Genomic DNA, 27,982 nt, shown 5'->3' on the forward strand with positions numbered 1-27,982 from the left:
CAGTGCCCTTTTCTCCTTTCTCCAACATTCCCCAACCTGCACCCCTATCCCTACTCTTCCCCCCAGTCCCTCCCACCACCCATGGGGCCCCTCAGCCCTTCTCTCTCCTTGCTCCCCAACATGCACCCTTCGTAGGACACGGTAAGGGGTGCTAGGTGTGCATCCCCACAGGCCAGGTCTCGGGAGCCATGGAGAAGTAGGAGTGTACAAAAACCATGCGGGGCAGTGGATAGTAGAGTAGAGCGGTGACTGATAGTGTGGGCTCAGTCTATGTTCCTCGACTGGGGCTGATGTAGATGGAATGGGAGACAGAGGCAGGGATGAGGGCAAGATTCAACGCACCAATATTGCTCTGTGTAGTGATAGTTCTTGCTCGGCTTTATTAGTTTGCAGAGGAATTGTCCAGGAGCCCTAGCCGGACAAGAATATGGCAGAAGTGGACCTGAGCAGCCTGGATATCCTTCTAAGGAGACATGAATAGTTCTCGTGTTTCTGCCTTCCACATTACTGGCTGTGAGTAAGCAGTCAGTGCTTGGAATTCCTCATCTGTGCTCACTCCAGTTTTGTTCAGAGGCCGTGTGCCTCCTCGTTGAATATAGTGCTCTGTGGGATTAAGGCTGGGGAAGGGACCAGAGTCACAGTTGCCAACTTTCACTGGGTATATAAGCACCCCGACTTTCATAAGAAACCAAAAATCAAGCCAATCCCATTTCAAAACAAGCCAATCCCTAAGAACCCCAACACTCTATGTGACTAAATCTCCCCTGGCATGTCGTCTGGGACTGTGGTGGGCCCACTGTGCACCCCTGTTTCTCTCCCGTCTTTACTGGGAGCAGATAAAAAAAAAGAAGCAAGAAGCTACAAGAAGCAACAACCTACAAGTCAAAAATTAGCCAACAAGCAACTCACAAGCCAATTAGGCCAAAAACATGACCACTTTCTGCATATTTTTGTGCGGGTTTCGCATTTCTGCAGGGCTTTGGAGCAGAGCTGGAGCGCGGAGCTACTCGAGCAGTGGAGCTGCAGGTTTTTGCCTGGAGCGGAGCCGGAGCACAGCTCCAAAGCCTTGCATTTCTGACCAGAGTCTGCTGTGCAGACTGACTATTTTGGGTGTAATTGCAAGGGGTACTTTCTACTTTTAGTAGTGTAATGGGAAGAGGGTTGAGGGTGCAGCCCCGTGTGGGGGAGGCAAAAAGAAGAGCCTACCTGACATTGCTGACTGAGAGGGTAACTTATGTGTTTTTCCTCCTTGTGCTGGGTTTAGTAGCAAGGGAAAAGAAGTCACGCGTCAGAGTCTACTGCCCTCATGCGATGGAAAGGAAGCGAGAGCGACGAGACTGTGAGCGTTGTTGATCATAGAATCATAGATTATAGGACTGGAAGGGACCTCGAGAGGTCATCGAGTCCAGTCCCCTGCCCGCATGGCAGGACCAAATACTGTCTAGACCATCCCTGATAGACATTTATCTAACCTACTCTTAAATATCTCCAGAGACGGAGATTCCACAACCTCCCTAGGCAATTTATTCCAGTGTTTAACCACCCTGACAGTTAGGAACTTTTTCCTAATGTCCAACCTAGACCTCCCTTGCTGCAGTTTAAACCCATTGTTTCTGGTTCTATCCTTAGAGGCTAAGGTGAACAAGTTCTCTCCCTCCTCCTCATGACACCCTTTTAGATACCTGTAAACTGCTATCATGTCCCCTCTCAGTCTTCTCTTCTCCAAAGTAAACAAACCCAGTTCTTTCAGCCTTCCTTCATAGGTCATGTTCTCAAGACCTTTAATCATTCTTGTTGCTCTTCTTTGGACCCTTTCCAATTTCTCCACATCTTTTTTAAAATGCGGCGCCCAGAACTGGACACAATACTCCAGCTGAGGCCTAACCAGAGCAGAGTAGAGCGGAAGAATGACTTCTCGTGTCTTGCTCACAACACACCTGTTAATGCATCCCAGAATCATGTTTGCTTTTTTTGCAACAGCATCACACTGTTGACTCATATTTAGCTTGTGGTCCACTATAACCCCTAGATCCCTTTCTGCCGTACTCCTTCCTAGACAGTCTTTTCCCATTCTGTATGTGTGAAATTGATTTTTCCTTCCTAAGTGGAGCACTTTGCATTTGTCTTTGTTAAACTTCATCCTGTTTAACTCAGACAATTTCTCCAATTTGTCCAGATCATTTTGAATTATGACCCTGTCCTCCAAAGTAGTTGCAATCCCTCCCAGTTTGATATCATCCGCAAACTTAATAAGCGTACTTTCTATGCCAATATCTAAGTCGTTGATGAAGATATTGAACAGAGCCGGTCCCAAAACAGACCCCTGCGGAACCCCACTCGTTACGCCTTTCCAGCAGGATTGGGAACCATTAATAACAACTCTCTGAGTACGGTTATCCAGCCAGTTATGCACCCACCTTATAGTAGCCCCATCTAATTTGTATTTGCCTAGTTTATCGATAAGAATATCATGCGAGACCGTATCAAATGCCTTACTAAAGTCTAGGTATACCACATCCACCGCTTCACCCTTATCCACAAGGCTCGTTATTCTATCAAAGAAAGCTATCAGATTGGTTTGACGTGATTTGTTCTTCACAAATCCATGCTGGCTGTTCCCTATCACCTTACCACCTTCCAAGTGTTTGCAGATGATTTCCTTAATTACTTGCTCCATTATCTTCCCTGGCACAGAAGTTAAACTAACTGGTCTGTAGTTACCTGGGTTGTTTTTATTTCCCTTTTTATAGATGGGCACTATATTTGCCCTTTTCCAGTCTTCTGGAATCTCTCCCGTCTCCCATGACTTTCCAAAGATAATAGCTAGAGGCTCAGATACCTCCTCTATTAGCTCCTTGAGTATTCTAGGATGCATTTCATCAGGCCCGGGTGACTTGCAGGCATCTAACTTTTCTAAGTGATTTTTAACTTGTTCTTTTTTTATTTTATCCGCTAAACCTACCCCCTTCCCATTAGCATTCACTATGTTAGGCATTGCTTCAGACTTCTCGGTGAAGACCGAAACAAAGAAGTCATTAAGCATCTCTGCCATTTCCAAGTTTCCTGTTACTGTTTCTCCCTCTTCACTAAGCAGTGGGCCTACCCTGTCTTTGGTCTTCCTCTTGCTTCTAATGTATTGATAAAAAGTCTTCTTGTTTCCTTTTATTCCTGTAGCTAGTTTGAGCTCATTTTGGGCCTTTGCCTTTCTAATCTTGCCCCTGCATTCCTGTGTTGTTTGCCTATATTCCTCCTTTGTAATCTGTCCTAGTTTCCATTTTTTATATGACTCCTTTTTATTTTTTAGATCATGCAAGATCTCATGGTTAAGCCAAGGTGGTCTTTTGCCACATTTTCTATCTTTCCTAACCAGCGGAATAGCTTGCTTTTGGGCCCTTAATAGTGTCCCTTTGAAAAACTGCCAACTCTCCTCAGTTGTTTTTCCCCTCAGTCTTGATTCCCATGGGACCTTACCTATCAGCTCTCTGAGCTTCCCAAAATCTGCCTTCCTGATGCGACACAAAAGCCATCCATCTGAGAGCGGAAGCACCGCCACTTTCAGTGAGATAAATGTTTGGTTTGGTGAGGGCTCTGCTCATGGCCCATCTTGCTCTTAGTAGGGATACCCCATTAGCTAGGGCTAGGTTGGAAGAAAAGGTTCCTGACTAGTTCTGGTTTTGAGGGAGACAAGGTCCCCATTTCCAGGGGCTGCTCATTTCTCTGGCCAGGACCGGTGTGTCCTCTGCAACAGGTTAGATCCAGGAGGATGACTCCAGGTGGTGAGTTGCTTGCCTTCCTCCCACCTTTTTCTCTCTCTCTAGTATGTTGGCCAACACACACCATCTCTCTCTCTGTGTCTGTCCTTGCCTTTCCTTGTGCTGTCTCCCTTCGTTGGACACAGGCAGGGGTGCTAGGGGTGCATCCCTACAGGTTAGGTCTCGGGAGCCATGGAGAAGTAGGAGCAGATGAAAATCATGTGTGGCAGTTGGCTCTAAAGTGGAGCGATGATTGTCTGTGTTAACTCGGTCTCTGTTCATCAAGTGGGGCCAATGTAGATGGGATGGGAGAAGGAGGCAGGGATGAGACCAAGATTTCAAGCACCAACACAGCTTTGTGTAGTGATGGCTCATGCTTGGCTTTTGCAGCTGCACTTGCAGAGGAATTGTCCAGGAGCCCCAGCTGGAGGAGAAACTGGCAGACGTAGACCTGATCAGCTTGGACATTCTCCTAAGCAGAAATGAACAGTCCTCAGCTTTCTGCCTTCCGCTTAAAAGGCTGTGAGAAAGAGGTCAGTGCTTTCAATTCCTCATCTGTACTCACTGTAGTATTCTTCACCAGGCTGTGTGCTTCCTCGTTGGGTATGGGGCTGTGAGGTATTAAGGCTGGGGAGGGGCCAGAGTCTGCTGTACAGAGTGACTATGTCGGGTGCCGTTACAAAGGGTGCATTCTGAGTGAAATGCTAAAGGTGTAATGGGAAGAGGGTGGCGGGCAGAGCCACTCTGTGCAGGAGAGGTGAAAAAAAGAGCCTACGAGACGTTGCCGACTGAAATGGTAACAGATTTGTTTTTCCCCCTTTTCCTGGGGGGGAACCCTCTCAAGAAGCTGGTTTCTAGAACTACCTTCAAAATGGCAGTGTTACCTTGTGAAAGGCAGGGAAAGACCCACACCCTAGTTAGAGGGAGCTCACTTTCGACTCTGGTGTGAAGAGGGCAATGCAGAGAGGAGGATTAAGCCTGTGCGGAGAAGTGTCGAACCCGATCCCTCGGTACAGGGTGCGGTGTGTGCGGTGTGTGCGGTGTGTGCAGCTTTTGGCCGTGGCTTTTTCTTCCCTTTTCCTGCAGTTTCTTTGGTGCTTGTGTTGTCTTGTCCATTTTGTCCTTTGAGTTGCTAGAAAGAGAGAGGTGAAGCGGGTTAGGTGTGGCTCAGTAGAGAGCACGAGTACAAGCTACATTCAGATTAAATAGGCAACGTAGTCGGCCCTGCCAGAAATTACCCTAATTCCTACTTTTCGGCACTGATCTCTGGCAGAGAGCAGGAGAGCTTGTGGCAGAACGCGGGTCCAGGTGGATGCAGAGGACGCGGGCTTTGACTTGGCTGAGTGCGTGAGTGAGGAGGACACGGGACAGTTAGTAGGACAAACCCTGAACCCTCTCAAGAGGCTGGTTTCTAGAACTACCTTCCAAATGGCAGTGTTATCTTGTGAAAGGCAGGAAAAGACCCACACCCTAATTAGAGAGAGCTCACTTTCGACCTTGGCATTAAGAGGGCGGATGCAGAGATAAGAAAAGGGAAAGAGACCTGACCCTTGATTACAGGGCGGTCACCCTTTCTTTAGTAAAATACTCCTCCTTTACACAAGGGGGGAAAAGGTCCCAATGTGAAAAGATCTGGAAATGAACAGGTAAGGGATGGATCCTGCTGAGTGTCCCCTTTCCAATCAATCCTCCATCCCTCAGCAACACTCTTCCCGACTTACCTCCTACCCCACTAAGAAAATGACAACTTTGTGCCCCCTACCTTTACCAGAAAAGACCCCTCTTACTTGTGACACGGTCCTGTTAGTAGAGTTAGATGCACCCACGTGCCAGCTCTGAATACCACCGCATCTACCTACAACATATGAGCATCAACACATTTCAGAAAGGACCGCCACGTCAATCCCTTCAAATATAGCCTTAGGAATCTCCTCTGTCTATCATCAAAGAGACACAAGGCCTGGAATTCGGACACAACTTACGGAGCTGTCCGAATCTCTACAGTTGACACTCATCAGTCCGACAGTGTTCTTTCTTGTGCACAAGAAAACAAAGGGTGAAAGTTGTGGTTGGTTGAGCTGTGTAAATTGGGCAGGGCAAAAGGACTTGAGGAAGGATTCTGCGGAAGTGAGAGTCTGAAAGGAGCCCCCCACCTCACCTGTTCATTTCCAGACTTTGTGACATTTGCTTGGTTGGGCCATTTCTTGGCTTTTTTGAGGAAAGGGGCACATTTTCCATGGCCTCCGCCATCCCCTTACAGCCGCCCCTTCGCCACACCATGTGCCATCTGACCGGGATAGGTCACAAGTAAGATTTCACTTCAAATCTCAAAAAAGCCAGGTAGAAATCATTCTGTGGGAATTTACTGTGACTAAGAGAAACAGAAGCTCAACCTTTCTCAAGGGGTGGGGGGTGGGGGAGAAGTCGCTCAACCAGAGGCATGAAAAGGCTCCCCTGGTTTAAGCATGCGAGGGATAAGACCTTACACCCTGGTTACAGGGCAGTCATTTTGCCGGGAGTGTCAAAGTGACCTGTGGCTTAATTTGCATGGCAAAGGAGACCCAAGCCCTCCTTACAGGATGGTCCTTAAGCCAGGGGTGTTCCAATGGGCCAGAGCGAAAAGCGCTGTAAAGGAGAGACCTCCATTCCCTCAGAAGTGGGTGGTCTCATTGCCCACCAAATGCTAACGGCCCAAGACGAGCTAGAAAGGGACGACCTGCACCTGTTACCCGGGGTTCTTTCAACCCAAAGCTCTTGGTAACTTTTACTCTGTGCAAGGTGGTGTCAGGAAATAAATCAGGGGAGACACGGCCGACCGACCGACAGATGGCTGGTACAAACAGGACAACACAAAAGTGCTTTCACTTAAAGCTAAACTTTACTTAATCTCAAGCACTTACACACGTCCGCAACAGGTTAATAAAACACCCCCAATCCTTGATAATTACCAAAGCTAAGTGTGGCTCTTGAGTGATACAGCAGCAGGCTTCCGGTGGCCAAATCTTCCGTCTGCCGGTGGGGACCGCAAGATGTATCCAGAGGGAGAGTCCAAAAAGAGTCCAACTATCTCAAACTTTTCCCCCTTATTTATACATTAGTAATAGAATGACATGTCCCTTAAAGAAAACTTGTTAAGCAAACAGTTCCAATGGGCAAGCAAGAGGCTCCTTCTGATTATTGATTAACTGGGTGTGGGTTTTTCCAGAGTTTGCAGCCTTGAGACCCCAATAGACATTCCTGTGACACATCCTGCTCTTTTAAAATGCATGTATCAGCAACTTCAACACAATTCTTATCAGGAAGGATGCGGGGTCAATCTGCCCTTTCTGAGGCACCCAAAACTGCTGAGACTGCTGAATGGCCAATTTACAGCTTGCTGACTAGGCCGCCTTTAACAATAAGCCATAGTGGTTTCAGGCACTTTACTGGTTTGCCAAAGTCTCCCCGTACAATACCAGCATACACCAAAGGGGTGTAGAGGGTTCACGAAATTCTAGGGACCTAGGCAATGTGGATGATTGGGTGAACATTTATTGGCATTTGGGCAAAGGGGCAGGATCTCCTGCTTTATATGGTGCCAATGCATCCTTGGTTGTGGTATCTCTCTCTGTTGTAACCTAGAGATTACTATCTCACAGGCACTAGCTTCTCGAGTCACTTATGACACCGCATCTTCTAGTCCCTGAACAATTACTGTTTCTAAAGGCACTCCGTTTTTACTATCGGGGCGGACACTAACAGAGGAGAGGATATTTCCTCCCCCTTTACATCACTAGTTGCTTCCTCTATGATGACACTCAACTCCGCCTTCTGTGGTGCCACCCTGAGATTTCGTTTCCTACCTGCAGACTGCTGGTAGCTTCTGCACTGCTAACTTCCTCTTTTGACTCTCCCTGTGGCTTCTCAGGCTTAATCTCCAATTCCGCTTCTAAAGGTACTGTGTCAGTCTGAGCTAACTCTTTCACCCTATTTCTAGTAATTGGCTCTGCAGATTTTTCGGTCTCCATCGGTTCCACCATGCCAATAGAGACGGGAACCAATTCTTTATTCTCCTCTAACACATCTTTTTCAACTCTCTAATTCTTTTTAACAGCCGACCACGGTCTGATTCATAGCTGTCCAGTGATTTTAAGCTGGCATCCAAAGTTTGCTGGGCTTTCCTGAGTAACTGTAATTTTTTTATTTAATCTCTTTCCCAGTGAACTATAAGCTACGAGCAGACATTTAACAGCTATTTTCTTCATCAGTTTGATATAGAAACGAAGCAGAAAAAAAAAGGAAGGCTAAATACATCATTTACAAAACCCCATGGTTTACAATGCTTAGATATCAACTCGCTATTCCTTAGCTATTCTAAACCTCCTCCATGTTCCTGAATGTATTTTCTGACTAAGTTTTCTAAAGCCAGACTGTGGACAACTCCAACAGACTCTACTCTTGCCCTTACTCCACTCATCTTAACACATAACATAGAACTCATTTGAATTCTAACACTTCACTAGCTTTTGTAATAAACTATAATGAATACTTTGTTGCTTTACTCTGTAACTGAAGGCGTCCCTTCACAGAAACAACAGGAAATAATACCCCAAACCGGTTTTCTACCTAGTTCAATAAGTCCCAAGTAAATGATATAGGGGTGGGGGTGCATTTCCCTCTCTTCCCTCAATGGCTTGTAGCTGATCGAGAGGTCTTTTCCCTCTGTTGGGACCTGCCAAACAGCTGGGGAACTGAGGCAGACGGATCAGAGGTGCAGCCTGGGAGAGTTGGGGGACTGAAGAACTATACAAGTTCTGAGTTATTGCGGCCTCTTGGCGACAATTAATACATATATTTATCAACTCCCCCGCCACCACTTAGTGTGGGTCATCGGGCCCGATGCTACTGCTTATATCTTATCGATGCCATTCGTTACAACTTCCACCTCCAACAAAGCCCCTTAAATGCACGTATTACTTTTTAAATAACATCACTATTACTTTAAATAATATCATTACTTTATCTTGCAAGATTAAATTCAAAACTTATAAGTTAAAACTTTAAATTAAACCACAACACAGAACCAGAAATACTGGGACTGCTGCCAAGCCGCAGCCACAGGAAATCAGGTTCCTGTGTTCTTAAGAGTGAGTAAGACACACAATCTCTAACTCTTTGTAACTTTAATCATTTACTTATGTCTCAAGTGAGATTCTCAGGGATCGAAGGATGCCTGGAATCCCTGACAATTCCTGTCACACACGCCTCGAGACTCCTGGCTCTGGCTCGCCAGCCTGTAGCCTGATTTAGGGTGTATTGATAATATTAATTTGGTTAATATGTGAATTTAATTTATTCATTTAATTTTTACTTAATGATTAATTATTATTGATATTATTAAATAATATTAATTAGTATGGGTTTTAGGCTCGCCAATCTGTTTGATCAGAAGATAAAAGTTCTTGTCCTGATTCAGGCTCCACAGAATTTACAAAGGACCCTCGAGGGTATGACACTGAGACAGATATAGCCTTACTGACTTTTTATTAAAATCAGTGAAATAGTAAGCCAATGGTAAAATACCCAGAGTTACAAAGTTACAATTGCATTACTGCTATTCAAAAGATACATATGATAATATAGTAGTATATGCAACAAAGCTTTGGTTAATATACTCACACCCTTCCTCGATAACCTGGGGGTAAGCGACACAGGACCAGCCTTGCAGTTCCAGGTTTCTCAATTCTTGAGTGAGGGATGCAGTGCTTAGAGGAAATCTAATGCTAGGAGCTATCAAAACTAAATTAGGGTTTACTTGACTAACTTAGTTTTATTAGGTTTCGATTTTAAGTTTAAGAATAAAACTTAAGGCAGCCAAGCTTAGCCTAGTTCCCTTGAAACTTAAAGTTTAAGAAGAACAAGTACAGCCTACTAATAATAGCAGTCATCGTAGATAGATAGAATTGATATAAAGATAGTGTAGAAATAGAAGAAGTAAGAATAGAAACGATAGAGTGGAGTAAGTAAGAGTGGAGAGAGAGCTCTAGCAAGGTGGGTCACCTCTTTTATAGGGCAAGTGCCGGAAATCCTTCCTCTTATGCCCAAATGTCATTCCTCCCCCACAGAAATGTTAGGGTCACTTACCCCATAGGCTAATATGTATGTGTGTATTGATGACAGGTATGTATGCACATCAGTCTCTTGTGGTGTACTTGTTAAGTCTGTGGGTACAACATTGAAACCCCCCTATTCCATTCTTCATTGTCTATTGGTCTAGGTAAAGGTCTTAGACGTAGGGATGGGTGCTTTATCTATTTGGGTAACAAGATGAAGGTCAACCTTACTTTCCTGGGTAAAAGTCTTAAGCTAAGGCAAAGTTAGCACATTTATATTAACATACAGGATGTGGCCTGTAGGTCTCTTGCATTACAGCCAAACTTACTTTAATATAAATCTATAAACCTATTACAATAAACCAAATACTTAAACTATAAAAAAGATACATATATATGCAAGCAAGCAGGTTAGTCCTATAGGCTACACTGATGCAGGACATCTCTTGGTCTGCTAAGGTGTGGTGTAGTAGGGTGTTCTACTGGTACACTAGGTGATACCAGCATATACCAAGGTGTAGAGAGTCCACGGGCTCTAGGCAATGTTGTTTGCCCAAATCCCAATAAATATCCACCCAAAGGGGCTGGATCTTGTACTCTATATGGTGCTAATGTAATATTGGGTGGAGAAGCAGGAATTCTATTCCTTGGTTGTTGTAACTTACAGATTCATCACATGCACTAGCTACTCGTGTCACTTGTGACACTGCATCTTCTAGTCCCTGAACAATGACAGTCTCTAAAGGCACTGCCTCTTGACTATCAGAGGCGGACACTAACAGGGGAGAAGATATTTCCTCCCCTTTTGCTTTGCTCAACTCCTCCTTTACATCACTAGCTGCCTTTTCTAGGGCACTCAGCTCCACCTCCTGTGGTGCCACCCTGGGAATTCCTTTTCCTATCTTCAAACTGCCGGTATCTTCTGTACTGCTAACTTCCTCTTCTGACTCTCCCCGTGGCTCTTCAGACTCAATCTCCAACTCCGCTCCTAAAGGTACTGTATCAGCCTGAGCTAATTCTCTTGCCCTACTTCTAGTAGTTGGCCCTGCAGGTTTTTCTACCTCCGTCGGTTCCACCGTGCCAATAGGGATGGGAATCAATTCTTTATCCTCCTCTGACACATCTTTCTCTTTTCTAATTCTCTAATTCTGTCCAACAGCTGACCACGATCTGATCTAGAGCCCTCCAGCGGTTTTAAGCTGGCATCCAAAGTTTGCTGGGCTTCCCTGAGTAACCCTACTTTTTTATTCAATTTCTTTCCCAGCAAATTACAAGCCACAAGCAGGCATTCAACATCTCTTCCCTGTTTAGCCCTTTTTCTTTTTCAGCTCTGTTTCTACATCAAATACCTCACTTACAAAACCCCGTGGGTTACCATGCTCAGAAATCATCTCGCTATTTCTCAGCTGTTCTAAATCTCCTCTATGTTCCTGAATATATTTTCTGGCAAAGTTTTCTAAAGCCAGACTGTGGGCAACTCCAACAGACTCCACTCTTGCCTTTACTCCACTCCTAACAAGAAATATAGAACTCATTTCAATTATATAACTTCACTAGCTTCTTCAATCAACTAGAATGAATACTCTGTTGTTTTACTCTGAAACTGAAGGTGTCCCTTCACAGAAACAACAGGAAATAACACCCCTAAGTCCCAAGTAAATAATAGAGGGATGGGGGTATGTTCCCTCTCTTCCCTCGGCTCGTAGCTACTCGAGAGGTCTTTTCCCTCTGTCGGGACCTGCCAAATACTGGGAAATACTGAGGCAGATGGAGAGTTAAGGGGACTGAGATAAGGTATCTTGAACTGTTCAAGTTCTGAACTATTGCGGCCTTTTGGCAGCAATTAATACCTAGATTTGTCAGCTCCCCCGCCACCACTAGTGTGGGTCATCAGATCCAGTGCTACGGCTAATGTCTTATCGGTACCATTCGTTATAACTTCAACCTTTACAAAACCCCTTAGATGCGCATACCACTTTAACAATAACACTATTACTTAAAAAGTAATATTATAAAGTAATATTATTTAATCTTGCAGTATTATATTCAAAAACCTTAAAATTAAACTTCTAAGTCAAAACCACAATACAAAACTGGAAATACTGGGACTGCTGCCAAGCTGCAGTCACAGGAAATTAGGTTTCTGTTTTCTTAAGAAAGAGTGGGTGAAACACACTATTTGTAAGTCTCTGTAATTTTAACCATTTACTTATGCCTCGGGTGAGATTTCTAGAGATCTAAGGATGCCTGTCACATACTCCTCGAGTCTCCTGGCTAGTTGAAGATGAAGAGATCTAGAATAGATGATGATTGAAGCTCTTTTATATGACCTAAGTGCCGGAAATCCTTCCTCTTATGCCCAAATTTCATTCCTCCCCCACAGAAATGTTAGGCTACACTTACCCCATAGGCTCATATGTATGTGCGTATCGATGACAGGTATGTGTGTACTTGTGGTGTACTTATTAAGTCTGTGGGTACAACTTTGAAACCCCTCCTATGCCATTCTTCGTTGTCTATTGGTCTAGGTAAAGATCTTAGACATAGGCCGGGGTCCTTTATCTATTTGGGTAACAAGATGAAGGTCAACCTTACTTTTCTGGGTATAAGATCCCAATATAGATATGCTAACTTTGCCTTAGCTTTAACATTAGGGTTATACCATATTTAAAAAATAAAAAATGAGGACACTCCATGGGCCCTGGCCCCGCGCCTTTCCCACCCTGGCCCCACCCCAATTCCGCCCTTTCCCCGCCCCTTCCCCAAAGTCCCCGCCCTAATTCCCCCTCCTCCCTCCCAGCCACGCGAAAAGGGCTGCCCGAGCGCTACCGGCTTTATGGTTTGCCGGGCAGCCTCCAGACCCTGCGCCCCCGGCCGGCACTTCCCCAGCACAGCTGGAGCCCAGGAGGGGAAGCGCCCAGACGGGGGCGCAGGGTCTGGAGGCTGCCCGGCAAACCATGAAGCCGGTAGCACTCGGGCTTCGGGCAGCCCCCATGCCTCTGGACCCTGCTCCCCCGGCCGGGCACTTCCCCTCCCCGGCTCCAGCTGCTCTGCTCCTCCCCGGACTCAGACTTCGGCTCTGTTTAAGAGCCAAGCTGCCCGAGCCAGCGCTACCAGCTTCGGGCAGCCCCCTTGACTCTGGACCTCAGCCGCCGGCTGGGCACTTCTCCTCCCCGGCTCCAGCTGCTCTGCTCCGGCGGCGCAGGGTCCGGAGGCACGGCGGCTGCCCGAAGCCAGTAGCGCTGGCTCAGGCAGCTTGGCTCTTAAACAGAGCAGCCGCGGGAGAGGAAGTGCCCGGCCGGTATTTTTCCCGGACATGTTCGGCTTTTTGGCAATTCCCCCCGGATGGGGGTTTGATTGCCAAAAAGCCGGACATGTCCGGGAAAAACCGGACGTATGGTAACCCTATTTAACATACAGGTTTTGGTTTGGCCTGAGGTCTCTTGCATTACAGCCAAATTTATTTTTAATATAAATCTATAAACCTATTACAGTACATCAAATACTTAAACTTATAAGAAAAGATATATCTATGCAAGCAAGCAGATTAATCCTTAGGGCTACATGCTGAGACGCATGTTAATCCAGAGTCACTGCAAGGCAGAACAGGGAGTGACTCCAAAATTAACATGGGGGGGCAGATAAGATCAGGGTGTGTCCCTGTTGGGAGGGAGTTTCAGTTGTTGCTAAAGGGGGGAAAGTGACTCAGTTTCTCGCTTTCTCTGCCTCAGGATATTGAGGTTGAGCTTCCTGGTTCAGACACTGCTGCCCCCATTGTGATCTGAGAGCCCAGGCTGAGCAGCTGCTGCTCCCCCAGCGGGATCGGGGCTGGGGAGTGACCATGAGTAAAGCTTCCTCTGCGTCCAGCCAAGGTGAGGATTTTTCCAGCTGTAATTAGCCCCATAGGTCAACCCAATGCTCTGCCCACCCCAACATCTGAGCCAGAGACTCCAGGTGGTTGATAGAGACCTCAGGGAACTGGGGATGGGCATGAAAGTGACACTGCACAAACAGCCCCTCCTCACCCCACGTCTCTCCTCCCCTTAGCAATTGCAGGAGCCGATCCAGCTATAGGAGAGCGAACCCCCAGGATTGTCTGTCAGCAGAGTGGGAGAGACGGGGGAAGGGAGACACAAGGAGAAAAATGAGAGAGAGAGAGAGAGCAGTGGGAGAAATAACTGGGGAGAGAGATTCCCAGATCTCTGACCGGCCCCCACACACTTATTGCAGCATCCCTGGGCAGATTCACTTTCTTGTGAGCAAGGTGAGGTGCAGGAAGAAGAAAAGCCAGTTCCTGACTCTCCCTGTCCCCGCTGCTGTAGGAGTGTGCTGCCCTGGGACAGTGTCAGGGGGAATCCCCCAGGGTCACTTCTTTTGTTCTGCGCTTCTCTCCCATTCGGTTCCCAGATTTAGTTATTGGGAGGGTTTCAAAATGTCTCAGTGGTTTAGTGGGAGGGGCCGGTCAGTGCTGTAATAAAGTGGCCAAACATTTCCCCAGCATAGAATCATAGTACTGTAGGGCTGGAATGAACTCTGAGAGGACATCTAGTCCCAGCACTGAAGTGTTTGTCCAACCTGTTCTTAAAAACCTCCAATGATGGGGATTCCACCACCTCTCTTGCTAATCTATTCCAGTGCTTAATTAAGTTTTTGCACAATTGACTCAGATTCAATTTGTGATCCACTATAGCCCCCGATCATTTTCAGTAGTTCTACCCCTAACCAGCTATTCCCCACTTTGTAGTTGTGCATTTGGTTTTCCTTCCCTAAACCTAGTAGTGTGCACTTCTCTTTATTGAATTTCATCATGTTCATTCAGCCCACTTCTCTAATTTTTAAATGTTACCTTGAATGCTAATCCTGTCCTCCAACGTGCTTGCAGCCCCTCACAGCTGCTGTTATCTGCATATTTAGACAGCATGCTCTCCAGTCCATTATCCAAGTAATTAGTGAAAATATTGACTATATCAGATCCAGGACTGGCCCCTGGCCACCCCATTGTATACATCCTCCCAGTTGGACAGTGAGCCACTAATGATTACTGTCTGAGTACCGCCTTCCAACAACATTTTCACCCATTTTATACCACTTTCATGTACACCACATTTCCCTAGTTCACTATGACTTGGCATTATTTGTTTTTGCAAATCCATGCTGGCTATAACTTATCACCTTACTATCCTCTAGGTGCTTACAAATTGATTGTATAATAATTTGTTCATTCCAGGTATCTAAGGTAGGCTTGATTTTATTTCCCAGTCCTCTTTGTTCCCCTTTTAAAAGATGGGTACTATGTTTGCTCTTCTCCAGTCTTCACCGTTCTCCAGGCGTTCTCAAAGATAATTGCTAATGGTTCCGAGATTGCCTCAGCTAATTCCTTGAGCACCCTAAAATTAATTTCGTGGCTGACATTAATATATATAATGTATCTACATATTTTTAACCTGTTCTTTCCCTATTGTGGTTTCTGTTTCTTCCTCCTCTTGGTTAATAATAATAATTAAGACCCTACCTGAATCGCGGGATGATCTTCAAATAATTGCAGCTGAGATGCAAAGAAGACTTGGAAAATTGCAGAAAAATAATAATGGACCTTTATTAATTGCCGTAATTTGGAAAAGCCACAGCAGACCTATTTGTTTAAGAAAAATCTGCTGGCATAATATAAACACTCAACTATTACATTATGCCTGTGAATTTTTTTGGTAACCAGACAATTTGGTGCAGCTACAGGGCCATAACATGGGTGGGGTGAGTGGGGCAGCCACCAAGGGCACAAAGTGGGGCTGGGGAGTAGAAAATTGGGGCAGAAAAATGAGGGTGGAAATTTGCATCACAGACCATGAAATCTGGTCTCCGGCTGCCCGGCTCTGAAGGCAGAGTGGAGAATGGCAGCTGTTGGCTGGGTGCCTCGCTCTAAAGGCAACGCCACCACAGAATAGAAATAAGGGCGGCAATTCTAAGTCACCCCTACTTCTCTGCCTTCAGAACCGGGCACTGGCCAGCATCCACCGCTCTCTCGCCACCCAGCTCTAGGCAGTGCCACTGCCAGCATCAACTCAGGAGTAAGGGTGACAATACTGCGACCCACTAGTGGGCTTGCAACCACCATTTGGGTCTGGGCCGCTGATGTGAGAAATGCTGTGGAGAAATCACACTTTTTTATGGGTTACTCACCACATAAATAGCAAATTGTATAGGTGTATAACACATCTGCAAAGTTCACTATTTATGCCATGACCAACCCTTGAAAATCGTATGATTCCCTTCCCCCCCATGATTTAAGTAGTACCCTACTTATTGCCTATGTCCCTTGCTAGGTGTAACTTATTTTGTGAGTTAATATTTCTGATTTTGTCCCCACCTGCTCATGGTACTCAATGGTAAGGGGGCGGGGGGAACAATAACAGAAAATGTGGAAATGGCAGATGCTAAATGACTTTTGTTTCAGTTTTCACCAAAAAGTTTAGTAGCAATTGGATATCTAACTTAATGAATGCCAATGAAAATGAGGTAGGGTCAGAGGCTAAAATAGGGAAAGAACAAGTTAAAATTACTTAGGTTAGATGTCTTCAAGTCTCCAGGGCCTGATGAAATGCACCCTAGATATCTGAGCTATTAGCGATTATCTTCAAAAAGTCATGGAAGATGGGAGAGATTCCAGAGGACTGGAAAAGAGCAAATATAGTGCTCTTCTATAAAAAGGGGAGTAAGGGCAATCCGGGGAATTACAGACCAATCAGCTTATTTTAATTCCCCAGAAAGATAATGGAACAAATAATTAAGCAATCAGTTAGCAAACTCCTAGAAGATAATAAGGTGATAAGTAACAGTCAGCATGGATTTCTCAGGAACAAATTGTGTCAAACCACCCTAATAGCTTTTTTTTTTTTTTTTTTGACAGGGTAACAAACTTGTGGATAGAGGGGAAGCGGTAGATGTGGTAGAGCTTGACTTTAGTAAGGCTTTTGATACTGTCTTGCATGACCTTCTCATAAACAAACAAAAGAAAGACAACCGAGATGGAACTACCATTAAGTGGGTGCATAGCTGGTTGGAAAACTGTCCCCAGAGAGTAGTCCTGAGGTTTGCAGTCAAGCTGGAAGGGCATATCGAGTGGGGTCCCACCGGGATCAGTTCTGGGTCCGGTTCTGTTCAATATCTTAATCAATGATTTAGATAATGGCATAGAGAGTACACTTATAAAGTTCATGGATGATACCAAGCAGGGAGGGGTTTGGAAGATAGGATTAAAATTCAAAATGATCTGGACAAAATGGTCTGAAGTAAATCGGATGAAATTTATTAAAGACAAATGTAAAGTACTCCACTTAGGAAGGAACAATCAGTTGCACACATACAAAATGGGAAATGACTGTCTAGGGAGGAGTACTGCGGAAAGGGATTTGGGGGTCATAGTGGATCACAAGCTAAATGAGAGCAGTGTGATGCTGTTGAGAAAAAAAAAGCAAACATGATTCTGGGATGTATTAGCAGGAGTGTTGTAAACAAGACACGAGAAGTAATTATTCCGCTCTACTCTGCTGATTAGGCCTCAGCTGGAGTATTGTGTCCAGTTCTGGGCACCGCATTTCAAGAAAGATGTGGAGAAATTGGAGAGGGTCCAGCGAAGAGCAACAAGAATGATTAAAGGTCTAGAGTACATGACCTATGAAGGAAGGCTGAAAGAATTGGATTTGTTTAATTTGGAAAAGAGAAGACTGAGAGGGGACATGATAGCAGTTTTCAAGTATCTAAAAGGGTGTCATAAGGAGGAGGGAGAAAACTTGTTTATCTTAGCATCTAAGGATAAAACAAGAAGCAATGGGCTTAAACTGCAGCAAGGGAGGTTTAGGTTGGACATTAGGAAAAAGTTCCTAACTGTCAGGGTGGTTAAACACTGGAATAAATTGCCTAGGGACGTTGTGGAATCTCCATCTCTGGAGATATTTAAGAGTAGGTTAGATAAATGTCTATCTGGGAGGGTCTAGACCAGGGGTCCCCAACGTGGTGCCCGTTTTTTTTGCTCTGCCGGGCAGCACTCAGCTTTTTTTTTTTTTGGTGCCCACCAGACAAAAAAGGTTGGGGACCAATGGTCTAGACAGTATTTGGTCCTTCCATGAGGGCAGGGGACTGGACTCGATGACCTCTCTAGTTCCCTTCCAGTCCTAGAATCTATGAATCTATAACCTTTTTCCAATTACATCTTACAAGACCCATCTTGCACAAAGTACATCTCAGTTATCTCATATTCATGTCATAAGCATATTTTCATAAAGAATATGGAGTGAAATGGCACACTCACATACCAGTTTTCAGAGTTTGTTGAAGTCTGCCTTTTTGAAGTCCATTGTCCTTATTTTCCTGCTCTAATGCCTTCCTTCCCTTAAGGTAGGTCTACACTTACCTCCGGGTCCGGCGCTAAGCAATCGATCTTCTGGGATCGATCCCGGAAGTGCTCGCTGTCGACGCTGTTATACCAATAAAAACTAGCAGGATCTTATTAAAGGGGACAAGATAAAGATGCCACATTTATTATGATAACAATTTGATTTATGACCAATAACTAATATCTTAATCCTTATACACACACATTATACCTAATACCTATACACACACACACACATCCATCAGATGTTCTGCAGCTGCTGCATAGTTACCAGTCCTGCTTGAGTCTGTGGCTTGAGTTTGCAGCTTGGGTTCGTAGCTTGTGGCGGCTAACTGGCCAGGAAAGCCGGGCACAAGGATGAACTGGGTCTCTGTTGGGCATGCACCGATGCCCTTTCATGTTGGCAGCAGAATGTTACCCTCCTCCAAAGTTTTCCATCACACCCATCCTTTTTGTAGGCTTTAGTTTGAATCCAGAGTCTATAGGTCTTGCTGTGTCACGCTGCCTTCAGGTTTGGTGATTGATCACCCGTCAATTGCAGACATGACTTTCAGCCTTGGACCGGGCTTTGATCTTCCTTCCATTGTACCTTTTCTTTTTAGGGTGGATTCTTTTTACTTTGTTAGGGCTCTTGTCTGCATCTTCAGCCCTTGGTGTTTGAACTTTATTTAATCAGGACAGGCTGGGGCTGGAGGTTGATTCCATCATCCATACATACCTCATTCACACATCTAAACTAAACTAATAAGATTACAGCAGGGTTTGCAAAAATGAAGGTTGCAGCAAGCCCTTACAAAATGGAGTAAGCGTTTTAAAATGGGGTTTGAATTACAATATGGCAAACAGTGAACAGAAGTTACAATATAGACAAGTATAATGGATGGCAAACAGTGAACAGAAGTTACACTGTAGGCAAGTGTAATAAATGGTGAACAGAAGTTACAATACTGAAACAGTGCAAGTCTTAGTGATTTAAGCAGGAATTGGATTGATAGTGAAACTTACAAAGGCAGCTGACTGAACAGCTATGGCTCTTAACAAGCATCTTAATTGTTAATTAGCCAGTTATTGGGGTAACCGGTTTTATGAATGAATATTGTTTCATTCATAAAACTTTTACTTATGAAGTTACATTAATAAAGTAAACAATTAAAAACAATTTCATTCATCAGTCCTACAATGCCGGTACTCCAGCTCGGTGAGAGGAGTACACGGCATCGACGGGGGAGCCTGCCTGCCGCGTCTGGACCCGCAGTAAATTCGAACTAAGGTACTTAGAATTCAGCTACGTTATTAACGTAGCTGAATTTGCGTACCTTAGTTCGAAGTGGGGGGTTAGTGTGGACCAGCCTTAGAATCACAAAATCATCATTTCATGAACACTTTCGCCCATATTGCTTTCCACCTTCCATTTCCTAACTAACTCCCGCCAGTTAGTCAGCATCAACCCTTAAATGCCTGTCTCCCTGGTTACTACTTCCATCTTCTGAAGCAAACAGGTGTCACCAACACATTCCAAGAACTTATTGGACACTTTGTGTTTGTTTAACTACCGAGACACCTGTTAGAAAAGGAATTCAAAGTCCCATGTCTCCCCTCCCGTCCCCCCATTACTAATTGTGTTTTTAATGTTTCTGTTATTTGCATGACAGAGTCAAGAACATCTGTCTGCGAGGAAAGAGTCGGGGGGAATTGTCATGTGACGTTACTGTCCTGTTTTGACAAGTCCCCTTTTTGCCCTGACAGGCTGCAGCGTTACATACCATACTTCCAGGGACCAGGGAAGGGAAATGGCTGCCGTGGAGCCAGTTCTGGTAGGGATTATAGGGGAGTTGCTGGTGGGCTCCTGTTGGCGGGAGAAGGGCAGTAAAGACATAGGAGGTGGGTACTTCTGGGGGTGGTCAGGAGGTGGGAGGGGGCAGGAAATACACAGGATGGAGAAAGGGAGGGGGACAGGGTGTGACAAACCTGCTGGGATTTGTTTACGGTGGGGCCTAGATTTTAACAGACCCATGGGATTTGTGGGTGGAAATTCCCTAATTTGTCGAGCAGGAAACAACCCCCCTGGACTGGGCTGGAGAAACGTACCAGCCTCCAATACTGGAGTCTGAACCTACTAGCCAGAGGGCAACCCCCAGTGAGGCCCGGGGAAGACACCCCATCCCTTCACATCCAACTGCTGACACTGGGGAGGGTGTTGGGATTCCTACCAGGGGGCTGTCCCTGGACCCTGCTGCGGGCTCCATCTCCTGTATCAGCTTCTGGCTGGTAGGTGAGTGTTGAATGTGAAGACCCCTGCCATCTCTGTCTGCTAGAAGGGGTGAGGGGCTCTCTCTCTTTCTCCTCTCACCCTGATGCCTCCTGGCTGCTCTGATGGGGAGCGGGACGGATCCTGCCTGTCTCCCAGAGCTTCCATGTGATTGGCCCTCCTCCCCTGTGAATGGTGGGGTTGTCACTGGGCAGCAGGTGCAGAGTGGAGGGCTCTTGCTCTTTCAGGGGCTGGTGACTTTCGAGGAGGTGGCTGTGTTTTTCACCAAGGAAGAGTGGGCTCTGCTGGACCCCGCTCAGAGAGCCCTCTACGGAGACGTCATGCAGGAGAACTATGAGAACGTGACCTCGCTGGGTAAGGATTCCTGTCCCCTCGGTTCTTAGAAGGGGAAACGAAGAGTTAAGGTTCACAACACCCCACAGTGCACTCTCAACTTTGCCCTGTTTCAGCGACACCCCGACAAGCCAATGACACATAGACTAGCACTCTACGCTCCCTGCTACAGAACACTTTGGGAACAGAGCACAGGCACTGGATAGCGCAAACACTAACACCTCCTCTTTGCTAAGGCAAAACTTGGGGTTAGGTCCATTGTAGGGATCAGAAGCTACCTACCCCTGGCCTGCGCTCAGACACTGAGTCTACTGCTCACAATCCATCTCAGACTTTCATAATGTCACCACCCCTTTACCCTTCCAATGAGGATTCCGTCTTAGTTGTTGCCTTCACTTACCCCTCACTGAGCCCCGGAGACCCCAAGCACGTATGACACCAGCCTGCTGACAATCCTTGTGGCAAGAACACACCCTTGTGCGCCTTTATTGACGCTGCCTACACCACTCAGCACTGAAATGGGGAATACCTGTTCCTTCGAGTTTCACGTGCGCCTCTCTTCGTGTCACAGCTCTGCCAGGCTGCTCCAACTAGTCCCTCCACGGTTCATTTAAAGCTACATCTGGCCCAGTGCACACTGCTGGAGTGCCTGCGGATAAATGCTGGTATTCAAATCTGAGGAACATAAAACACACAACGGAATGTGCTTAGTCCTTCCTTCTGTCGATAAATAAATTTTAAGGCCAGGGGAGACTATTAGGTTATCTAGTCTGACCTCCTGTGTAATACGGGCCATGGAGTTTCGTCCAGTTACCTTTGTAGTGTGCTGAATGCCTTGAGTTTGATGAAAAGATCTTCCAGAAAGGCATCCTGTCCTGACTTGAAGACTTCAAGAGATGTAAAATTCGCCCCTACCTTGGGTAGTTTGTTAACCTTTGCACCACCCTTACCCCCTAACCCTGGAGCTTGCAAATCTCACTGGGAATAGGTCAGTAAGGGCAGAGTTAAGGTTGCATTGCAGGGGTGGTGTGTAATTTAATTCTTCATTTCCTGGTTTTCAGAGGCTTTATTTTTCACCACCGTCCACATGCTGGAAGGGCACGAGGCAGCACTGGGCAACCTTAACTCTGCTTATGGGCGTTTAATTTCATTGATTTTCTTTTTAATGGACTTTTTTGCCACTGTAACTGTGTCGACACTACAGTTTTTGCTGCAATTTATGTCCGGTAGGGATGTGATTTTTCACATCGCTAACTGACAGAGCTATGGGCTCAGAGGTAGTTCCAGCACCTCAGGTCACAGTCCAAAGGGGGTCTCTGTGACCCAACCCGTCACAGGAGGGTCTGGTGGGGGGTAGAAAGGGAAGGATTCAGGGAATCAGTGTGATGAAGTGGGAATAGTCATAATGTTTTCACTGAATACTGTGTGGGTGCCCCTATGCATTTCTTAAGTATCTGGTGGTGGGATAAGGGGCTATGATTGTTGCAGAGCCCAAGAGGGACAGTGTGATGCTGTCTGCACAGAGAATGGCCGACACCCTGTCTCCTGGCAACTGATGGCCTGGGTTCCTCCTCTGCAAAGGTGCAAAATGAAGGTGTTGGAGACCAAAGAGATCAGGTGACCTCCTGGCCTGGGAAAGAGACAAAGGGCAGGGGAGGGACTGGGGAGTTTCAGTTTGGAGCTGGCTGGGGAAACTGGGGGAGAGCCCCAGGGCTGGGGTCTAAGCTTCCTGCCCCCCCCCCCGCCCCCATATGGACTTGACTGAGCGGGTTCTGTTGTCTGTACCTACAAGCTCTGGTTTGGACTGTGTTCCTGTTGTCTAATAAACCTTCTGTTTTACTGGCTGGCTGAGAGTCTCGGTGAATCGCAGGAAGTAGGGGGTGCAGAGCCCTCACTCCCCCACACTCTCTGACAGTCAGAAATTGTAGCACTTCACTGAGACTGCTTTTGCTGAAGTCTCTAATGACCTGTCCTTAGGCAAAGCTCAGAACCAGCACTCCATCCTCCGCCTCCTCCTCGATCTGTTAGCTGTCTGACATCACTGACCGTGGTCGTCTTCTTGAAATCTGATCTCCCCTTATCCTCTGCTGCTTAGGGTTAGGGTAGGGAGAAGTAGTAACTAGCTTGTTCTGCAGCATGGGATGTTGTCATAAACATACAGGTAAGGGTAGCATAAAATCCCTCCTGCACCTGTAAACGGTTAAGAAGCTCAGATAACCTGGTTGGCATCTGACCAAAAGGACCAATAAGGAAAGAAGATACTTTCAAATCTGTGGGGAAAGGTTTTTGTTTGGGCTGTTGTTGTTCTCTCGGAAGACAAAGAGAGAAACCAAGCAAGTAATCCAGCTTCTACTGAATGTACTTACTATTTGTGTACATCTAAAAGTACAGAAATAGTAAGTAATAGCAAGGAAATGCATTAGAGCATCTTTTGTTTTAGCTTATGAATTTTCCCTGTGCTAAGAGGGATATTTATCACTGTTTTTTGTAACTTTAAAGTTTTGCCCAGAGCGGAATCCTCTGTGTTTTGAATCTGACTGCCCTGTAAAATTACCTTCCACCCTGATCTTACAGAGGTGCTTCTTTTACTTTTTCTTTATAATAAAGTTTGTTTTTAAAAATCTGATTGGTTTTTAGTGTCCTAAAAACCCAAAGGGCTGTTTGTTGCTCACCTAGGTTACTCTCAAGCCTCCCCAGGAAAGGGGGTGAAGGAGCTTGGGGGGATATTTTGGGGAAACTGGAACTCCAAGTGGTCCTTTTCCTGAATCTTCGTCTAACTCACTTGGTGGTGGCAGCAGTACCCATCCAAGGACAAGGAAGGATTTGTGCCTTGGGAAAGTTTTTAACCTAAGCTGGTAGAAATAAGCGTAGGGGATCTTTCATGCGGGTCCCCACATCTGTATGCTAGAGTTTAGAGTGGGGAGGGAACCCTGACAGATGTTTAGGTTGGATATTAGGAAAAACTTTCCAACTGTGAGAACAGATAAATACAGGAATACGTTACCAAGAGAGGTTGTGGAATGCTGGTCGCTGGAGGTTTTTAAGAAGAGGTTAGACAGATGGTCTATGTATACTTGGTCCTGCCTCAGGGCTGGAGGATGGACTAGCTGACAACTTGAGGTCCTTTTACCCCATGTATTTCTGTGATTTTATGATTCATTATCCTAGCCCTTCACTTTGACCTTGTCTCCCACTGGAGAATGGGGGCTTTATTTAGTTTTTTTTTTTTAAATAAAAAATATGCATGGGTCAGCTGCCCTCTCAATTTGCTTTGTTAGTCACTGGGTTTGAAGGAGTGAATATCACTTCTGGGATGGGGATGTAATTCCTGTTGAAGTAACATAGGTCTGCCTCCATTTACATGGAAACACTATCAAGAACTGTCCACATATGAATGAAGCATACTGGACAGTGGAAGTCTCAAAGACTGGAGGTTAATGTGTAATGACTGGGTCCAAGGGAAGCAGAACATGAGAACACAACTGCATTGCACTTTGGGACACAGGAACTAGGGTACAAACAGACTGGGCTTAAGTTTGCTGCTATTCAGGGCAAAAAGACTGAGGCCTGGTCTACACTTGGGAGGTGGGGATTGATCTAAGTTACGCAACTTCAGTTACGTGAATAACATAGCTGAAGTCGACGTACTTAGATCGACTTACCGTGATGCCTTCGCCGCGGTGAGTCGATTGCTGCCGCTCCCCCGTCGACTCTGCTTGCGCCTCTCACCGAGCTGGAGTACAGCAGTCGACGGGAGAGTGTTCGGGGGTCAATTTATCATGTCTAGACTAGACACGATAAATCAACCGCTGCTGGATTGATCGCTGCCCACCAATCCAGCAGGCAGTGTAGACATACCCTGAGATAAGGCAACACAGAGAGAGAGAGAGAGATGAAATCAAGGAGGCTTTGAAAAAGCCGGGCATATGAAACTGCCAAAATGAATGTAGACTCCTGAAAGGGGTACAATAGTGTGGAAAGCCACTGGTCTACACAGCTGTTTTTAATGTGATAGCACCTACAATGGAGCACCCATAGGGGAGACATCTCAAAGAACCATCGTTAATGCACAAATTGAGTAACTTCTTTTGTGTGTTACCTGATCTCATTGGTCTTCTTTCCTCTGAGCAGGGTTTCCAGTTTCCAAACCCGATGTCATCTCCCAGCTGGAACGAGGGGAAGAGCCGTGGGCCCCAGCTCTCCAGGGCTCAGAGGAAAGCGAGATCCTGCTAGGCAGCTGCATGGGTGAGGGATCATTAAACCTACTCAGTGCTTGAAAGAAACAGCTGGGATTCCCAACAAAGACCTTGTGAGGTCTCTGGGTTCAGGATGGTCCCCAGCAGGTGTCATATCCTCAGGGCAGATACTGTTCATGGCTTCCTATCCATCCTGACTAACTCCTGGCAGTAGTTTCCTCCCTGAACTTCCTTTTCCCTGAGTGTTTGGATGGGAACTGGATGCAGAATTGATCCCCTCCTCTCGCCACTTTGGGGAAGAGTTTGGGGAAATTCAGTCCCTGATTTTTTTCCATCTCCAGCTATTCTCTTGGTTTGCTCTCCCCTTTTCCTTTCCGGTCTCTGAGGTTTTCCTTTCTCTGTCCCAGCAGGTGAGGGGATGGTGAGCGAGACCATGGAGCAGAATCCTCAGCAGGAAGAGGAGCAAGTGGAAGCGCATGGGGCATTGTTGCAAAGATGCAAAGGGAGTGTGTCCAGGAGTTGTGAGCAGGGAAAAGGCTCTCAGGGGCAGCACAGGCCAGAGAAGTGGCAGGGAAACCAGCCAGCGCAGAAAGTTGGAATATCTGTTAATTATCGGGGAACTCACAAAGGCCTCAAGGAAACCATGGTGCAGCAGAGAATCCTGATGGGAGAGAGAAATAACACGGGCTTTGAGTGTGGGAAAAAGTTCAGGAGGCGCTCACACCATCAGAGAATCCACACCCGAGTGAGACCCCATGAATGCCGCGAGTGTGGGAAAACCTTCGCTTGGAGCTCAACCCTTATTGCACATCAGAGGATCCACACCGGAGAGAAACCCTATAAATGCCGTGAGTGCAGGAAAACCTTCGCTCGGAGCTCACACCTTATTGCACATCAGAGGAGCCACACAGGAGAGAAACCCTATAAATGCTGTGAGTGCGGGAAAACCTTCGCTTGGAGCTCATCCCTTATTTGCCATCAGAGGATCCACACAGGAGAGAAACCTTATGAATGCTGTGAGTGTGGGAAAACCTTCCCTCACAGCTCAACCCTTGTTATACATCAGAGGAGCCACACAGGAGAGAAACCTTATGAATGCTGTGAGTGCGGGAAAACCTTCGCTCAGAGCTCAAGCCTTATTGCACATAGGAGGAGCCACACAGGAGAAAAACCCTATGAATGCCGTGAGTGCGGGAAAACCTTTGCTCAGAGGTCAGGCCTTGTTACACATCAGAGGAGCCACACAGGAGAGAAACCCTATAAATGCCGTGAGTGCGAGAAAACCTTCGCTCAGAGCTCACACCTTACTGCACATCAGAGGATCCACACAGGAGAGAAACCCTATAAATGCTGTGAGTGTGGGAAAACCTTCCATCACAACTCTTCTCTTATTTATCACCAGAGAAGCTGCAAGGGAGATAAACACCATGAAAATCTTGTCTAGGGTCTCAGAAAAGATTGTTTTTTCCTTTTGCTAATTCCCAGGTAGTGAACTTTAAGGCAGCATTTGTGGCATCTCAGCTCCTTCAGGTGAGTTGTCTGCTTTTCTCTTTTGCAGCTCACCTTTCCTTGGAGTGAAGCCCACAGTGTTTTTCATCAACTCCTTTGTTCTGTGTCATGGAAGTGTGTGTCCCTCCAAGAGGAATGTCCGTCAGCCCCAGGTGGGGGAACGAGGAGTGACCTTTACTCGGTACATGGAGGTTAAATCTACCTGGGCCTTGACTCCACTAGGGTTTTCCATGGAGTTAGCTAGATTGAGTTAGCGATCCTGATATAAAAACACAACTATTTTTTTCAATAAAGAAAATAGCCCATAGAGCTGCCAGGGTAATGTAGCAAATTTCCTCACCACCGGATATAACCTCCATCATTTTTCCTAGTCTAACCAAATTTGGAGCATCATGTTTATACTTTTCCTTCCACTGCACAGTGATTGTTAGTCACCAGGACAGATTGCCTCATTCCCAGTTGTTCCCACGTTGCACTGGGTTCTGCTGAATAGCAGTTGGGTTTTGTACCATTTTTCTCCTAAGAACATAAGAATGGCCGTACTGGGTCAGACCAAAGGTCCATCCAGCCCAGTATCCTGTCTGCTGACAGTGGCCAATGCCAGGTGCCTCAGAGGGAGTGAACCTAACAGGCAATGATCAAGTGATCTCTCTCCTGCCAGCCATCTCCACCCTCTGACAAACAGAGGCTAGGGACACCATTCCTTACCCATCCTGGCTAATAGCCATTAATGGACTTAACCTTCATGAATTTATCTAACAGGGTTTAAAAGAGAACTATAGCCTTCACAACCTCCTCAGGCAAGGAGTTCCACAGGTTGACTGTGGGCTGTGTGAAGAAGAACTTCCTTTTATTTGTTTTAAACCTGCTGCCCATTAATTTCATTTGGTGGCCCCTAGTTCTTATATTATGGGAACAAGTAAATAACTTTTCCTTATTCACTTTCTCCACATCACTCATGATTTTATATACCTCTATCATATCCCCCACTTAGTCGCCTCTTTTCCAAGCTGAAAAGTTCTAGTCTCTTTAATCTCTGCTCATATGGGACCCGTTCCAAACCCCTAATCATTTTAGTTGCCCTCTCTGAACCTTTTCTAATGCCAGTATATCTTTTTTGAGATGAGACCACACCTGTACGCAGTATTCAAGATGTGGGCGTATCATGGATTTATATGGGCCAATAACATAATATATTCTCTATCTTATTCTCTATCCCCTTTTTAATGATTCCTAACATCCTGTTTGCTTTTTTGACTGCCACTGCACACTGCGTGGACGTCTTTAGAGAACTATCCACAATGACTCCAAGATCTCTTTCCTGATTAGTTGTAGCTAAATTAGCCCCCATCATATTGTATGTATAGTTGGGGTTATTTTTTCCAATGTACATTACTTTACATTTATCCACATTAAATTTCATTTGCCATTTTGTTGCCCAA

General features: G+C 45.9%; 1 protein-coding gene and 1 long non-coding RNA gene across 15 annotated transcripts; one reads left to right on the forward strand and one right to left on the reverse strand.

Annotated features, from left to right (window-relative positions):
- Window positions 1-136: 136 nt before the first annotated feature.
- On the forward strand, window positions 137-27,982 carry LOC101951708 (zinc finger protein 501-like). Of its 14 annotated transcripts, none has more exons than XM_065569208.1 (6): window positions 137-4,285; window positions 13,576-13,716; window positions 19,980-20,047; window positions 20,730-20,856; window positions 24,967-25,080; window positions 25,439-27,982. In XM_065569208.1, the coding sequence occupies exons 2-6, from the start codon at window positions 13,686-13,688 to the stop codon at window positions 26,473-26,475; spliced, it is 1,377 nt and encodes a 458-aa protein (XP_065425280.1). In that variant the 5' UTR covers window positions 137-4,285; window positions 13,576-13,685; the 3' UTR covers window positions 26,476-27,982. The 14 variants fall into 14 exon arrangements, with proteins under 14 accessions (XP_065425280.1, XP_065425279.1, XP_065425283.1 ...); XM_065569207.1 differs by lacking the exon at window positions 137-4,285 and adding an exon at window positions 7,600-7,686; XM_065569206.1 differs by lacking the exon at window positions 137-4,285 and adding an exon at window positions 10,470-10,838.
- On the reverse strand, window positions 3,275-9,398 carry LOC135975909 (uncharacterized). The gene is made up of 2 exons (XR_010593030.1): window positions 6,701-9,398; window positions 3,275-4,884 (listed from the first exon to the last, which is right to left on the reverse strand). It is a non-coding gene; the product is annotated as an uncharacterized LOC135975909 (long non-coding RNA).

This window comes from Chrysemys picta, chromosome 16 (assembly GCF_011386835.1).
Source record: "Chrysemys picta bellii isolate R12L10 chromosome 16, ASM1138683v2, whole genome shotgun sequence".
Taxonomy (NCBI): domain Eukaryota; kingdom Metazoa; phylum Chordata; order Testudines; family Emydidae; genus Chrysemys; species Chrysemys picta.